Raw genomic sequence first — 14,536 nt, forward strand, 5'->3', positions numbered from 1 at the left:
TTGATATGAATAAAAACAAGGTCTATCTCCACAAAAGCTATACCATGACTTTCTGGGATTCAAAAATTCTTACTAGAATGAAAAGAGAAAAAAAATACAGAAGAAAGTTTGACTTTTGATGTACTTTCCTATTTAGGTGAGCAGTTTTCCTGGAGCTACTGAAAAAAATGTTTGTCGCTTCACGAAACTTTTTTTGAATTCTTCAAAACGCGTCAGGGTTATGATAGTATGTTATTCGGGGTTTTAAGGATATACTAGGTTCATTGTTTTTTTGAACAGAAAAAAAAAGAAGGTCAAGTTAGGGTTAAGGGAATAAGTTTCATTATTTCCGTCGCGATGAAGTTTCCCTTTATTGTGACATATTGAAGAATAAAGCGTTTAATGAAGAATTGGAGTCATCAACAGATAAAAGTATGCAAAAATAAGAATAGGCGCACAAATCTAAGCTAACAAGAGGACTGGTACATTCAGTAAATGAGTGAGACTAGCTCAAGCCGCAGGAGTGCGAGCAAAGACGCCGTTAGATCGTACTTCGCTGGTAAGTACAACAAGGTGTTGGATTCTATACTGGAAGCAGAGGCAGCAATATCGAAATCGCCTAATATAGCTGAAAATTTGTCAGAAGGCTCAGCAAGTGGGAACTCTGAGATGAGCCATTCTTCTCTAGCCACTTCTTCCGCAACAAGCCAAGGAATTAGCAAGAAGGAGTTACTTCAACAAATTGCTGGTTCTCTGTTCAGTACATCCATTGAGCGGCTGAAGACCTCCCACTCATCTGATACGTCAGATCTGCCAGAGTATTCAGCAAATTCTCCGTATGAGGAGCAAGAATGTAGTGAGTGTGATGCGCACTTTAAATGTTCTGCACACTTTGAAAAGGCTGCTGACTACTATGAAGATGAAACCGAATTAGAACCGGCTCTAGAACCTACAACTTCCAACAGTGAAAAAGATCCGTTTATCGATGTATTTTTAGATAAGCTGATTTCAAGGCTGGTCCCTGAAAAATTGCCGGAAAGGGAACATTTTAGTAGCAACACTACAATTGAGCATGATTTGGACACAGAAAGAGTCCCTGTGTTTTCTGCAACTACACTAGGTAGTAATTTCAAGAAATTGTCAAAGAAAATGGGCTCGATCTTTGAACTCCAAGACTCCATAGTTCGTCTACTGACTTGGAGAAACCCCACGGGAACGGTGACGGCGTTAATATTATTTACTTTGATATGTTTCAATCCGATGTACTTGATAATTTTTCCTGTCTTCCGCTTCATTTATGGTATAGTAGTTCCTGGCTATGTACGCAAACACCCTTTACAGAGAAGTATATATCCTCTGAAACGGAATCATGGGTCATCGTTGTTATATGATGTATGTTATGAGGGAAAAAATGAGTACAGTTGCGGCCAACAATTCTTCTCTAAATCCTTCATGGACACTTTGGAATCTAGGAACCAAGAAATGGAAGAGATATCTGAATTAGATAAAAAGCCCGAAAACACACGAGAATTAAAGCAAGGAATGAAAGTGTTAATTAATTTACGTGATATGCAAGACATGACTTCTGGTACCCTTCATGTCATCGATGCCATTAATATTTTTCTTGGAAATTCTGCTAGTTTTCAAAACGAAGAGTACTCCACTAAACGATTTTTTGCAGGATTTCTTTTAGTCGTTTTCCTGAAAATTTTATCACCATTGATGAACTGGAGTTATGTGTGTAGCGTGTCTGCTTGGTGCTTGTTGATATACATGCATCCAAGAGCTCACTTAAAAATAGTTGATTTTTTCAAGAGGGGAAAGATGGGAAAAGAATACAAAGAATTGAAAAAGAGAGAAAATCAGACACATAACATGATATTTGATGAAACGCCAGAAATTAGATACATTGAAATTTTTGAAATATATAGGAAGGGTTTACTGCCCGACGAGTGGAGGTTTTTTCGGTTCTCCAATAGGATTTTCGATCCACAGGATCCGTATAGAAGAGCACAACAATTCCCACCAGGTGTGGATTCATTGGCTGACGTTACTCCACCTCCACACTGGACGTTTGATCCAAATTTTAGCTGGAAAATTGACAGTGATGTACATGGATGGGTAATAGAACGAGGTCTAAATTTGCCAGTAACGGGGGACTTCCTATTTGACCCAATGTTCAAAAGGAGAAGGCTGATACATCGTGTTATTAAGAGAGCATCACCGGTATCACAGTGACATACTCCCTTCTTTTACTTGATCCTACATCAACTGTTGCTCATGATCTAACCCTCGGATTATGATTCCTTATATAAGTGTACCGTATTTTTATAGTTTAGATGAAGAACAAATTTGAAAGGTGTCATTAAACAAAATAAAAATGCAATCTTTGATATATAAATAATACAATTTTGTTCTAAACAAATGCTGAAGAAAGTAATAGTAAATGTGACGAAAAAAAACACACTAGATATAATGTCAATGTCCTGACATTGTCAAGGTTAAAAAGTGTAGGAAGTGGAGATAGATACTAGGAAGGTACACCTTCCAGTTCCGATTTCGAGATCTTATTGATAACTCTCCTCCAATTCTTCCTATTATCATAAATAGGGACCTTCAATACGCTCAAGTAAACGACAATACACAATAGGGCAAAGGAACAAACCGATGCAGGCACCATCATTTTCACGAAATTTCTTCTGGAAATGACCTTTTCATACGGGCAACTTGCATACGGACCACCACTGACCCAACAGTTACTCACTGATATGGAGTTTAGATCTATCCATATTTGAGTATCGGGAAAGGAGGCATTCTTCAAATAAGAAATCAATGATCTTTGTTCCAATGGAGTCCTTGGAATGTTAAACGTGTACTGATCAGGACATTTGGATCCCTGGTAACTATCAAAGTCAAAGTATGTAGCCTTATTGGACCTCACCAACCATTTAAATGCCGTATTTTTATACCTGCAGAGTCCAATATTAGAATTATAACAATTATCCACTCTCCATGTCACTGTCTCATTATTGGCAAAGTAATACAAAAGGACGCAGTTGTAAGCTTCTAGCGCGCTGGATAGGTCTCCTGATTTAGACGTTGATCGAGTAACCGAAGGTTGATTGTTATCCCATGACCAAACGTTGCCTCCATGGATTAAATCCGCTAAATGTGTCACATTATTAATATATGCTGGATTGCTTATTATTGGCGATACGCCGCATGAAATATACTCTTTAATATCTACAGAATTAAACTGCGAGTCCAAAAACCTCCAGTGAACAGATGATAAATTGACAAGGCCCTCCACAGTAGAGGGACAATCCAATGTAATATTCCCCTGTTCATAATGGAAAACATTATGGGGGAAAATGTACGGCGCAGTAGTTTCATTGAGGACATCCGTTAGTTCTCCTATAACTAGTCTTTTCTTTTGTTCGTATAATACAGAACCTAGAGTAGGCCAGCCATCGATAGATGATTTTCCGTAGATGTTCCAAGTATTATTTTTCGCTCTATCGCTTTGTAAATCTGTAGGTTTGTATATAAAAGTGCTTCCTATATTTTTGTCCAGGATAGAGGTGGTGTTCAAAGTTTGGTTCTGATAACTGTATTCCGCATTTTCTGGCATAGACGCTGATATATTCAGTAATAGCACCATTATATTTGCATAGAGGTTGTTTTGTGTACTAAAAATGAAAGATTGTAAAGCAGTTAGGACGTCGCTGAATAATAATGTGGTATCTGCCACCATCAAGTCATTACTATGTTGTTCCAAGTCCAGGACAAAAGCATTCACCTCCGAGGATAGCATAGACTTAAACAGAGTAAGTAGTCTAGTATTATTACCTTCATTTATCATGTTAGTTTGATTATTAAATAAGACCTGCCGCAGGTTCAAACCTACATACGGCAGCTGGTCTATAGTTAAGTTTCCCATGACATCCCTTTGAGACCTGAAGGCAACCGTCATTTGAGGGGACATTGTAGGCCACACCGCTGTTGAAACCGTCTCATTCACAATATCCCCGACCGTAAAGTCAACAGCAGCAACCCACGTTCGAAGTGAGGACCATATAATAAATAGGTATATGAGTATCCACATACCGTGTGTCTATAACGATGCTAGTGCAAATGAACAAAAAAAAAAGTGGAATAAAACAAAAACGTATTAGGAAGTAGTAGTCAAAGCAAGGCTGAAAGCGACCAAAAAATATCAGCAAAGAAAGTAGACAGATAAAGTAAACGAAGCGTGTCTCACTGTGTAATCAACACTTTGATGCGACTTGCTCGGCAAAAGACTCATTAGTCTCTATTGATATTTCATTGGTTCTTATTGTAGTACCTCTTCTCATTGCGGAAAATAGAGAAAATACCAAAATCTTGAACCCTCCTTTTCCAGGGTTACACACAAAAAAAATCAGGTCTAATAAAAAAAACCTTTGTCTTCAATCTCTTTTCCTAATTGGGAAATACGTAAACAGTCATCTTTCCTTTTTCTTAATGAAAATTGTTAGCAAAAGCTTGAAACAATACTGCCACAAGAGGAGAATTTCTCCTTCGAGACCGGTAATGTTACTCTTAAAGCTGATGTTTAGAGGACCAGTTTCAATTGTTCATTGAGATCAGTCACTATCTTGAAGTACTTCTCGTAGGAAAGCAAACTAATATATATAGTGAAACAACAGAAACGTATTTATGTCCAACAAGACAAGTGACCAATCAACGCGCACAACCTCCATCCTTAAAACTGATATCATCAGAAATAACATTATAATCAACGACAGCAACGACAAAATTAACAACGACAAAAACAACAAAAGCAACAAAAACAATAACAGTAATAATTACAATGCATTGGCGAAAAGAGGAGCGGATGCTAATAAGGAAAATATACCTGATTTAAAAGAGGGGATTACAACTTTCCGGATCTTCAAGAACAAAAATATTTCAAATATGAAGTCCTCACATACTAATAGCAACTTTATAAAAAAGACAATGTTCAAAAGGGACCTATTGAAGCAGGACCCAAAGAGGAAACTTCAACTACAACAAAGATTTGCGTCGCCCACTGACAGATTGGTATCGCCATGTTCACTCAAGTTAAATGAGCACAAAATCAAGATGTTTGGAAAGAAAAAAAAGGTCAATCCCATGAAACTTAACTTCAAAGGTCACCTCGCGGTCGATTCAGAAGACGTAGAAATTGATGAGGACGAGGAGTTTTTCTATTAAAAAAGCATGGGTTCCTAGTTCTGCAAAATGGCAGACCGCTACTAAAATAATAAACAAGCAAATAAATAAAGATAAGTAACTAATAATTTTAATACCTGTTTTTTTTTTTCTTTTTTTTTCTTCATTTTTTGTCTCGGTTTCACTACTCGTTGAAAGCAACCATCAAACTTTCCAAGTTATGAAATCTCGACAAAATGGCCTCAAAATCCTGATCTGGAATACTGTTTTGTTTAAAAAGACCAAAAATTATGTGTTTGATCAGTGTTTCATAATCAATAAACTCGTCCATATCTACACTGTCTCGTTCCAGACGCTGGTTGGCTTTGAAACTCTGGAAATATTGATTAGTTTCAATATATTGACCTCTTTCCACCGATGTAGCCTCAGTAATAAAATAACGGGCTTCTGTTTTTGATGAACCATTCATCTGGTCTAGTGCCCTCTCCAATAAGATATCCCAGTAAGCCACAGAGAATTTCAGATGTGTAAAATTTAAATTTATCACCAAAGAACGATCAGTGGAAACTCCAGAGCTTTTTCGCACTTTCTCAAAAACATTATCTATGAGTAGTTGCATCTGTTCGACAATAAAATCGACACTGCTCTCTTCGTCTTGTAACTCCCTCTCTAGCCGAGCAACCAACCTGCTCGTGTCCACTGTAATGCATTGAATAAGGGTGTGTTCTTCCACATCTGGAATTTCTCGTATCTTTTGTACATCCCAATGAAAGTCAAGCATGTATATTCCGGTTATTTCACAAGCGGTTTTCTGTAGATTTATACTTTTAGCTCATCTTCTCTTTATCCTGTTTCAAGATTTTTGGTTTTAGCCGCCCACATTTATTCACGCGTCAACAGGGTAAGAAATTTAGAACGTGGTTTTATTTTTCACTCACTGAAGTGTTGGATTTTTCGCGTCACATTTCTCTGCTAATAAATAAATACATCATATACATGCTATAGTTTATACTCAATGCAAGGTTATTAACACTCCAAGTAAGATTTCCAGGAAATAGTGTTCTGGTCGAGATATAAGCTATGAGCTCTTCAGTTCTGTTTGAACAGCTAAATTTTTTGATCTTAGTGGCCTCAGAGGCTGAGCTTCCCATCGCTCATTCTACTAAAGAGACTTTGATGAATAATTCATGCAATAACTGTCGCATATATACACTTTACAAGGAAGATTCAAGGGACACTCACATGGATAGAGATTGGTTCATGGACAAATTTGGTCCGCACACGGTACATTTTGTAATCAGCAATACAATAGATTTCCCTTTTTACAAAGCAGTTTATTTCGATCTTTTGATCCCGGTAGTGTCGCATGCTTGGGTCCAGGATTCAGTAAAGACGAAGAGGCATTTAAGGACAAATATGTATTCACCAAATCCTTTTCATTTGCTTCGAGACTGTCAAGTATACATTTCCAAAAGCTCGTTCAATAAATGTGAGTACATCTTATATTCAGACCTGCTCCACTTATTGGGTGGCACGTCGGTCAATTACATTTCAAACAGAACGACGCATGTGGTTGTACAAAGTCCCAAGGACCCAATCATAGAGACGGTAAATAAATTGACCTTTGGTTCTTTTTCCTCATCATTAACCAACAAACATGCGGAAAAGCCTTCAAGAGAATGGAAATTTGTATATCCAACGTGGCTATTATATCATTTTAAAATGGCGAAGCCTTTAACAGACGAACTTTCTAATTTATGTGAGCTTGATATGCAGGACTCCACGGAGGAACACCTATTCACTAAATGGGAGGAAGTCCTTGGTGATAAAGACACGTATTCATCACAACTTACACTTCACCCAAGCAAAACTTTATTCAAAAACCACCACTTTGCTATTTCACCAGATTTAAACTTTTTTACACCTTTGTATTGGTTTTTAAAAGGATTCATCGAAAATTTGGATGGTAAAGTAACTCCGTTGACTTTTTCTGACGATTTGAAATCTGTGTACGAAGCCTCTCCTGATATCGACTGTTATATAGGCTTTTCTGCCAATTCGTCGATACTGGAAAAAACGGAAAACATAAAGCCAGAAATTTATGTTGGAAATGTAAGTTGGCTTTTCTATATGTTTGCGCTACAACAATTCGTACCTGCAGCGCAATGTAAACTTATTCACCAGCCCTTTCATGCTAAATTATTCACTTCCAAAGAATTAACAGTTGCCTACACCAATTATTTCGGTTCCCAGAGATTTTATATCCAGAGATTAGTAGAAATATTAGGAGGACTTAGTACGCCTGAATTGACAAGGAAGAACACACATTTGATAACTAAGAATGCAATTGGTAAGAAATTCAAAGTCGCAAAGAAATGGTCACTAGACCCACAGAATGCCATTATCGTAACAAATCACTTGTGGTTAGAAGAATGCTATATGAATAATTCCAAACTAAATCCCAAAGATAGTAGATTTCAAAATTTTAAACTAGATGATAACATTAAATGGAATATTGGCCAAGCTGATAGGAACTATTCATCTCTTCAAGCTTCAGAAATGCTATCGATAGCAGCCAATAATACGCAACCTATATCAGGGAAATTGTCTACCATAAAGAGCCAAACTGGAGAGGAGACTATCATACCGCCAAGAAGAGGTAGTACACCCGCCAGTACTTTTGGAAATTCAATTGATGAAAAAATTGACAAATTACAAAAAATTTCTAAAGAAGTGGATGGAATTGATCCAACAGATTCGGCACAAGATTCTGGTTCCAAAACTTCAACAACAGCTTCACCACGAATTGAAAATACCAGGGCTAATTTACAAAAACAAGAATCAAATTCGCATATCAGTGGAAAAACAGAATTCCCTTTCGAGGATCATGATAAAACAGAGACGAAGGAGATTTCGAATCCGGTTGTAGGATATGATACTAATAAGAGCCAAAAAACCCCTGAATGGAAAGACACTAAACTAGAAATGGAAAAGCAATTACATAAGAAGAATGAAGTCGACTATAAAGAGAAACAGAAGGAGACAGAATCCCAGAAAGAGCTAGGACAGCAAATCAAAGAAAAAGAGAAGTTTTTGAAAGAAAAAGAGAACGAAAAAATAACCAAGAAATGTCATACCGAATTAGATGACCTCACGAAAAGTAAGCAAAGCAGTGAAAACGCAGGAGAAGAAAACTCAGGAGAAGATGTCAATCCTAAGAAAGAAACTGATAAATTCTCGCATTTGTTCGAAGGATTATCCGACAACGGTGAGGGCATTGATAATACAAAATCACCTATTGATTCTATGTATACCACACCAAAGACATCGCAAAATGTTAAAAATAATGTTGTTGCTCCAAATACTATGCAAACGCAAACTTCCACACCTTCAAGTAGCAATTCAAGATTGGCGAAGACGCAAGCTGCAAAGAGGTTACATACCGATATTGAATCATTGAATGAGTTTCAAAGAAACTTCAAAAGGAAAAGAATTGATACTGAGAAGTTAGATTTTCCTCAAGAAACTAAAAAATCAGATAAAAACTTGCAATTGGTTGTTAAAGCGGAAAAGATGTTAGCAAAGTTTCATGAGTTACCTGATTATAACTTAAGAGCGGTTTGTACTGGATGTTTCCATGATGGATTTGATGAAGTTGACATAGAAATTTTAAGTCAGTTAGGTATAAAGATCTTTGACAATATCAAAGAAACCGAAGGACTGAATTGTATTTTTGCTCCCAAGATTTTGAGAACTGAAAAGTTTTTGAAAAGTTTGAGTTTTGAACCTTTGAACTTTGCGTTGAAACCTGAATTTATCACAGACTTATTAAAAATAATTCATAGTAAAAAGGAAAAGCCTCAAATAAACCTAAATTTATTTAACTATGAGGTTCAGGGAGTTGACGAGAGTATAGTATCAAAGACCAAACTACCCACTAAAGTGTTCGAAAGAGCGAACATTAGATGTATTAACTTAGTCAATGATATACCTGGTGGTGTGGATACAATAGGTTCTGTTCTGAAAACACATGGAATTGAAAAAATTAATGTTTTACGCAGTAAGAAATGCATTTTTGAAGATCTGATGTATAACGACGTTCCTAAGCAAGTCAATGGAGAAGTTTTCAAATACGTGATTATTGTCACCAAAGCTTCACAAGTGAAAAAGCTAACCAAATTGATAAATGACCATGACGAGATCGGGTCAATTTTGATTGTGGAATGGAATTGGTGTGTCGAATCAATTTTTCATCTAGATGTAGATTTTAAATCAATGTCAAATGTCTTATATAAAAAGAAAAAATAAACAAAACGGACACTATATATAACTTGATTTGATATATGAGATCAATAGTAATTAAGTATATAAAAGAAGAAAATGCATTGTATTAAAAATGTTATCGTACCAGCAATCCATAGGTGCTTGATAAAGTATTTCCCCATCTTAGTTAGGAACAAAGGATTGGATGCTGTCAGCGAGGTTTAATTTTCAACTAAAGTATCTTTAATACAATACATAGAGATTTAATAGTATAATCCCAAACATCATTGCGCATTGTTGTTTTGCAACAAGCTTTCAATGTTGCTACCCTCTTCATAGAGTTGATGGGTTCTTAGAGTACGTAAGTCGATCTCATTGTACAATTTCCCGCTGTAAGGTATTCGCCATCAACATAATTCTCCGTTGGTCCATGTAATAAGATCAAGATACAGGATCTAACAAAGTGTATGTACTTTGATACTATAAAAACAACTTCTAGGGCGTGTGGATGCGGCACTACAGTATAACCCCCCCCCCCTCCCTATTAAAACATTAGCACAACAATAGTTAATAGTAAGCTAGCATCTACACAAAGGGCAGCACTCTGCACAATTTATGGGAATTACCGCCTTCGCAATATGCTGGATTTTTGAGCGATATTCACACAAGGATAATACCAAGAGATGAATGTGCCGAATAATATGAGGGATGTAAAAGCGAAACTAATATATGAAATATTAGTCTGTTCAATCAATCAAAGAGTACAAATTAGAACATGCTTATTGCAGTTGCACCCCCATTCATTCTATTCCTTTACACCGCACGACATCAAGTTCGTAAGCTTACTATCGTCCCGCCATTGGTTTAAAGTGAGGTAAGTGGCCATTTGTTACCCGAAGTTTGTAAGTAATCTGAAAATTTAGTCAATGAGAGACAACTATATGACTTATATGCAAGCTTCATGCTTATTCTAAATATATCTATGATAACGGAATGTTTATGAGTTCTCCATCACACTGATACTACCAATTCAAATTCTTTCATCACTATATTTTCGGCTTTCTCTCTAGTAAAACACTATGAGAATGCATGAACATAAAGAGGAGCTACGGCTGATAACCGTTGCACTTAATGAGGCATCCGCAGATTCTCCCTCTTTCAGAGCTTCAGTCAACTACTTCCATACTAGAATGGAGTCTTTGAATGGTTGGATGCACAGTACTATGGATTATGTAGAAAATACGTACAAACCTTCATTTCAAGACTTCCAAAGAATAAAGGAAACGCTGTTTTCACAGCTACTCCCTTCCCCCATATTGCTCTCCAATGGATTTGTGAGCAATCAACCTTATACTCCTTCACTTGTCAGAGACTTCACTAGAGATGTCAATGATCTTTCAAATACCATTATGAAGATGGTTTTAGGGGACGAGAACTCTCAGTATGCGACAACATTGACAGCTCTGCGTTCCGATGCCATCAATCCTTATTTCAGCAAGAGAAGGACTTTTGAGTATTATCAAAGGAAATACGACTCTTTTATGAATGACTTTTTGGCAATCAGTAGTGAGGGTACTCTCTCAAGTCCACAAAATCTCCAAAGTGAAACATTTAAGTTATTCGATATCAAACACAAATACATAGAAGCTTCTTTAGATTTAACCGAGGCGATTTCGTTGATGAAAGTCAATTTGGATAAGTTTTTGATAGAAACAATAAACATTGTACGCAGAAATAACGTTATTACTACTAAAGATACTAAGGATGTCATCGACATTACTCCTGAACTTACAGAAACATTAAAGGAATGGACCGATTGGATAGAAAGTAATCTTCAGACGTTAGAAGCCCTATCATCCAAGTTATCAGAAGCTAAATCCGTCATTACCAAGCTTACATTGACAAGATTGGAGCCATCACGTTCGTTACACGACTATGATACGAAAAACTTACAAAACTTGAAATTTAATCTTCCAAAATCAATAATTAAGAAGAATGTCCCTGAGGAAAAGGGAATATCAGGCTGGCTTTACATGAGAACTACCGTTGGTCATGATCCTAAAAGAGTGGTATGGGTAAGAAGATGGTGTTTTCTACAAAATAACGTTTTTGGAATTTTTTCACTTTCACCTAGTAAAACTTATGTCGAAGAAACCGATAAATTTGGTATATTGTGGATTACTGTAGAATATTTGCCAAAAGGTCCTAGAAATTTCTGTTTCAAACTAAAAATCCAAAATCCAAAGTGCAAAACTGGTGAAGAAAGTACGTATATGGATATTACTCTACAAGCGGAAAGTATTGGCGAGTTAAAGGCGTGGATAAACATTTTAAACTCTCATAGGAAATTTGCATTGTCGATGAAAGAGGAAAAGGATCCTCTATACCAATTAGCCATGAAAAAAATCGAACCTCAATTTTTTGAGTTTGCCTCAAGCAGTTCAACATCAACAGATAAATTATTAACTTCTTTTTCTAGCAAAACTCTGACATTGGTGGAAGAACTAAAACAAAATTATATGTCGGAGGATGATATCTACTCTATAATTGATAATAAGGCTTACCACTTGAGAGTGATATCTACACCAATTGCTACACAATTAACTCATTTGGCTTTATTTTCGACATTTCTGTCTGTATCAAATTATTATCCATGTGCTACCCAGGCAAACACATGGGGTACAGCAAATTGGAACGATTTTTCTTATTTATTCCATTCATCAAAGAAAAGTTCAGTAAATGAGCCAGCCACAGTGTCAAATGCTTCTAGGTTTTCTGTCGACTACCCTGACTATTATCCATACAGTCTAAAAGTTGATGATATACAATTTAGGTCAATCTTCTTCTCGGTGAATCATAATTTTTTACAAACTCCGAAAGAGTTGGTTCTTTTGAGATATTCATCCGTGTGGTGTCCAAACAATAAACAAAAGTTTGCATCTATGACATTTGTTACTCTAAACCATATTTATGTCTACCTGAATATATCAGGATTTTCATACCTGAGAAAAATAGATTTACTTGATATTGATTCAATTGAATATGACAGGGGTCCCAAACATGCTTTTTCAAGGATATTACACATGCAGAGAGGTGATGGGTTTAAGTTCAATATGTCTGTTTTTTTTACAGATCGAAGGGCAGTTGCTTCAAAGCTACAGTTTTTGATAGAAAACAAGGCAATGCATATCCCAAAGGGGGAAAAGGATGTTTTAGAAATATTTCAGAGGTTAGACGAAGAGATTGAGAATGAAAAAAAACTTATCAAGAATAATTTATTTGAAGCGGAACCCCATTGCAAAGATCATAATAACCTCTTGAAGAGTACGTATGACCGTCATTTTGAAAATACCATCGAAACACCTATGGACCTGATGAGCCGAAAAGTACGTTTAGAAAAAGAAGCCCGATATTATTTCCAAGATAGTTTCAAGGTGGGAAGCAAGACGCTATTTCACGTTCTGTTTGGGGACAAATCTCAAGTTTTTCCTAGTTCATTATTTCTCTGTAAAAAGGGCAGTAACTTGAATAGCAACTCATACTGGGAGCGTATTAATCACGTTAAACATGATGATAGTTGTCAATTCGAACTTGCTCGTAAGTTGCAATTCCAACTAAATCGAACCTCCAATTCTATCAAAGATCTACTATGGTTAAGGGATGATAATAATAATTTTAAATTGGTTCTCGAACAGCGAGTAATAAAGATAAAACAAAATTACTATTATGAAGTGGATGAAGGTCCAATTATTGTGAAATTTCCTTTATGTCATCCTTTGCTCATCCGCGTAAAGTTTATAATTGCAGAACGTATCACATCTCAAGGAGAATCATTAAAAAAATGTGACCTGGCAATTTTGTATAGATTCAAATACATCAAGTCTGTTGATCAGCTGAATACGAAAGTTGAAAAATTATGGCTTCTTGAAAATATCCACCTTAATTGGGCATTAAGATATTGCAAACTTGAACATTCTGAAATTAACAATAAGGCCGGAGAATACCTAAAGAAACTTAATGATAGAGAGAAGATGAGTAACGTCATAAAGCTATGTGGGTTTCTTGGCGTTTTACCAAAGGAGAGAGTAGAAAATGATGGAAAGACAGGCGATTATACCCAACCTGCATACATTAATTATGATTTTCTGTCTGTTTTAAAAATTTTCATCAAGTTGGCCGCGTTTTATCTCAGTGGCGTTATTATCAGGACAATGAGAATTATATTAGTAATACTGATGGTGATTTCCAAATGTTTTACAAAAGTCAATGAATGCTTATTTTATGGCCTTTCGATATCTGCATTAACAAATCTATTTTTTGTTGGAAAATCCATTCATTCATATTTTTCAGTAAAATCTGCAGAAACTTTGTTCCAAAATTATGCCAATAATGATCAGCTTGGGCTCCAAATCATGCATCGCTCTGTGTCAGTGCCTGATTTGAATCTGCTAACCAAGGACATGATGGATAGCGGTCAAGCCAACCCCGTACTTAAGAGATTTGATGAGGACAAAAATGCATACCGATACAAGGAAACCAGACAGGAGATTGCAATTAAACGAAATCAAGTGCTCACGGAACTGAAAATTCTACAAAATACCGAAAACGAGCTCGTGCAAGGAAGTTACAGGAAGTTTTTGATAACAGAAAGAGACAAGTGTCTCACCACACAGAATGAAATTCCTGATTTATGGATAAACGATACTATTCTACAAGACTATTGTTTAGCATGTTTTGCAGAGTATGACAGATTATCTGCTATTCCTATTTAAAAGCGTATGAAATCTGAATTCTTTGACTATGACGAGAATATAGCTATTTTAGTGACGTCGAAGGACCTTTTCATATTCCTTTTATTATTACTATGTTCTATAATAGTCTAGTATCATTTTGATGCTAGCCCTAAGTACATGAACTCTTTTTTTTCCTTTCCGGGTTTCTTTTTTTTTTTTTTTTTTTTTCTGAAGTTGTTCAAACTATATAAAAGGCCATAGACTTGGCAGAAATAAGTTTCTCCAACACCTTTTTCTTAACTACAACACAGTCCGATTCAACCAAACGGCCAATGGTTCAACGAAGACGTTAGTCATAAGCGGCATGT

The 14,536-nt window shown here is 36.2% G+C and overlaps 6 protein-coding genes across 6 annotated transcripts; 4 read left to right on the forward strand and 2 right to left on the reverse strand.

Annotated features, from left to right (window-relative positions):
- Positions 1-474: 474 nt before the first annotated feature.
- Positions 475-2,217, forward strand: PEX28 (Pex28p; the record flags this gene model as incomplete). The annotated part of the gene is made up of 1 exon (XM_056223005.1): positions 475-2,217. The coding sequence occupies one exon, from the start codon at positions 475-477 to the stop codon at positions 2,215-2,217; it is 1,743 nt and encodes a 580-aa protein (XP_056082640.1).
- Positions 2,218-2,509: 292 nt separating this feature from the next.
- Positions 2,510-4,084, reverse strand: MTC6 (Mtc6p; the record flags this gene model as incomplete). Its single annotated transcript, XM_056223006.1, has 1 exon — positions 2,510-4,084. One exon carries the CDS (start codon positions 4,082-4,084, stop codon positions 2,510-2,512), a length of 1,575 nt encoding a protein of 524 aa, XP_056082641.1.
- Positions 4,085-4,677: 593 nt separating this feature from the next.
- SPO12 (Spo12p) lies at positions 4,678-5,214 on the forward strand (the record flags this gene model as incomplete). Its single annotated transcript, XM_056223007.1, has 1 exon — positions 4,678-5,214. One exon carries the CDS (start codon positions 4,678-4,680, stop codon positions 5,212-5,214), a length of 537 nt encoding a protein of 178 aa, XP_056082642.1.
- Positions 5,215-5,356: 142 nt separating this feature from the next.
- SPO16 (Spo16p) lies at positions 5,357-5,953 on the reverse strand (the record flags this gene model as incomplete). The annotated part of the gene is made up of 1 exon (XM_056223009.1): positions 5,357-5,953. The coding sequence occupies one exon, from the start codon at positions 5,951-5,953 to the stop codon at positions 5,357-5,359; it is 597 nt and encodes a 198-aa protein (XP_056082643.1).
- Positions 5,954-6,252: 299 nt separating this feature from the next.
- RTT107 (Rtt107p) lies at positions 6,253-9,480 on the forward strand (the record flags this gene model as incomplete). The annotated part of the gene is made up of 1 exon (XM_056223010.1): positions 6,253-9,480. One exon carries the CDS (start codon positions 6,253-6,255, stop codon positions 9,478-9,480), a length of 3,228 nt encoding a protein of 1,075 aa, XP_056082644.1.
- A 1,040-nt stretch (positions 9,481-10,520) lies between these two features.
- LAM1 (Lam1p) lies at positions 10,521-14,207 on the forward strand (the record flags this gene model as incomplete). Its single annotated transcript, XM_056223011.1, has 1 exon — positions 10,521-14,207. One exon carries the CDS (start codon positions 10,521-10,523, stop codon positions 14,205-14,207), a length of 3,687 nt encoding a protein of 1,228 aa, XP_056082645.1.
- Positions 14,208-14,536: the final 329 nt, after the last annotated feature.

Source organism: Saccharomyces mikatae, assembly GCF_947241705.1.
Source record: "Saccharomyces mikatae IFO 1815 strain IFO1815 genome assembly, chromosome: 8".
NCBI lineage: Eukaryota > Fungi > Ascomycota > Saccharomycetes > Saccharomycetales > Saccharomycetaceae > Saccharomyces > Saccharomyces mikatae.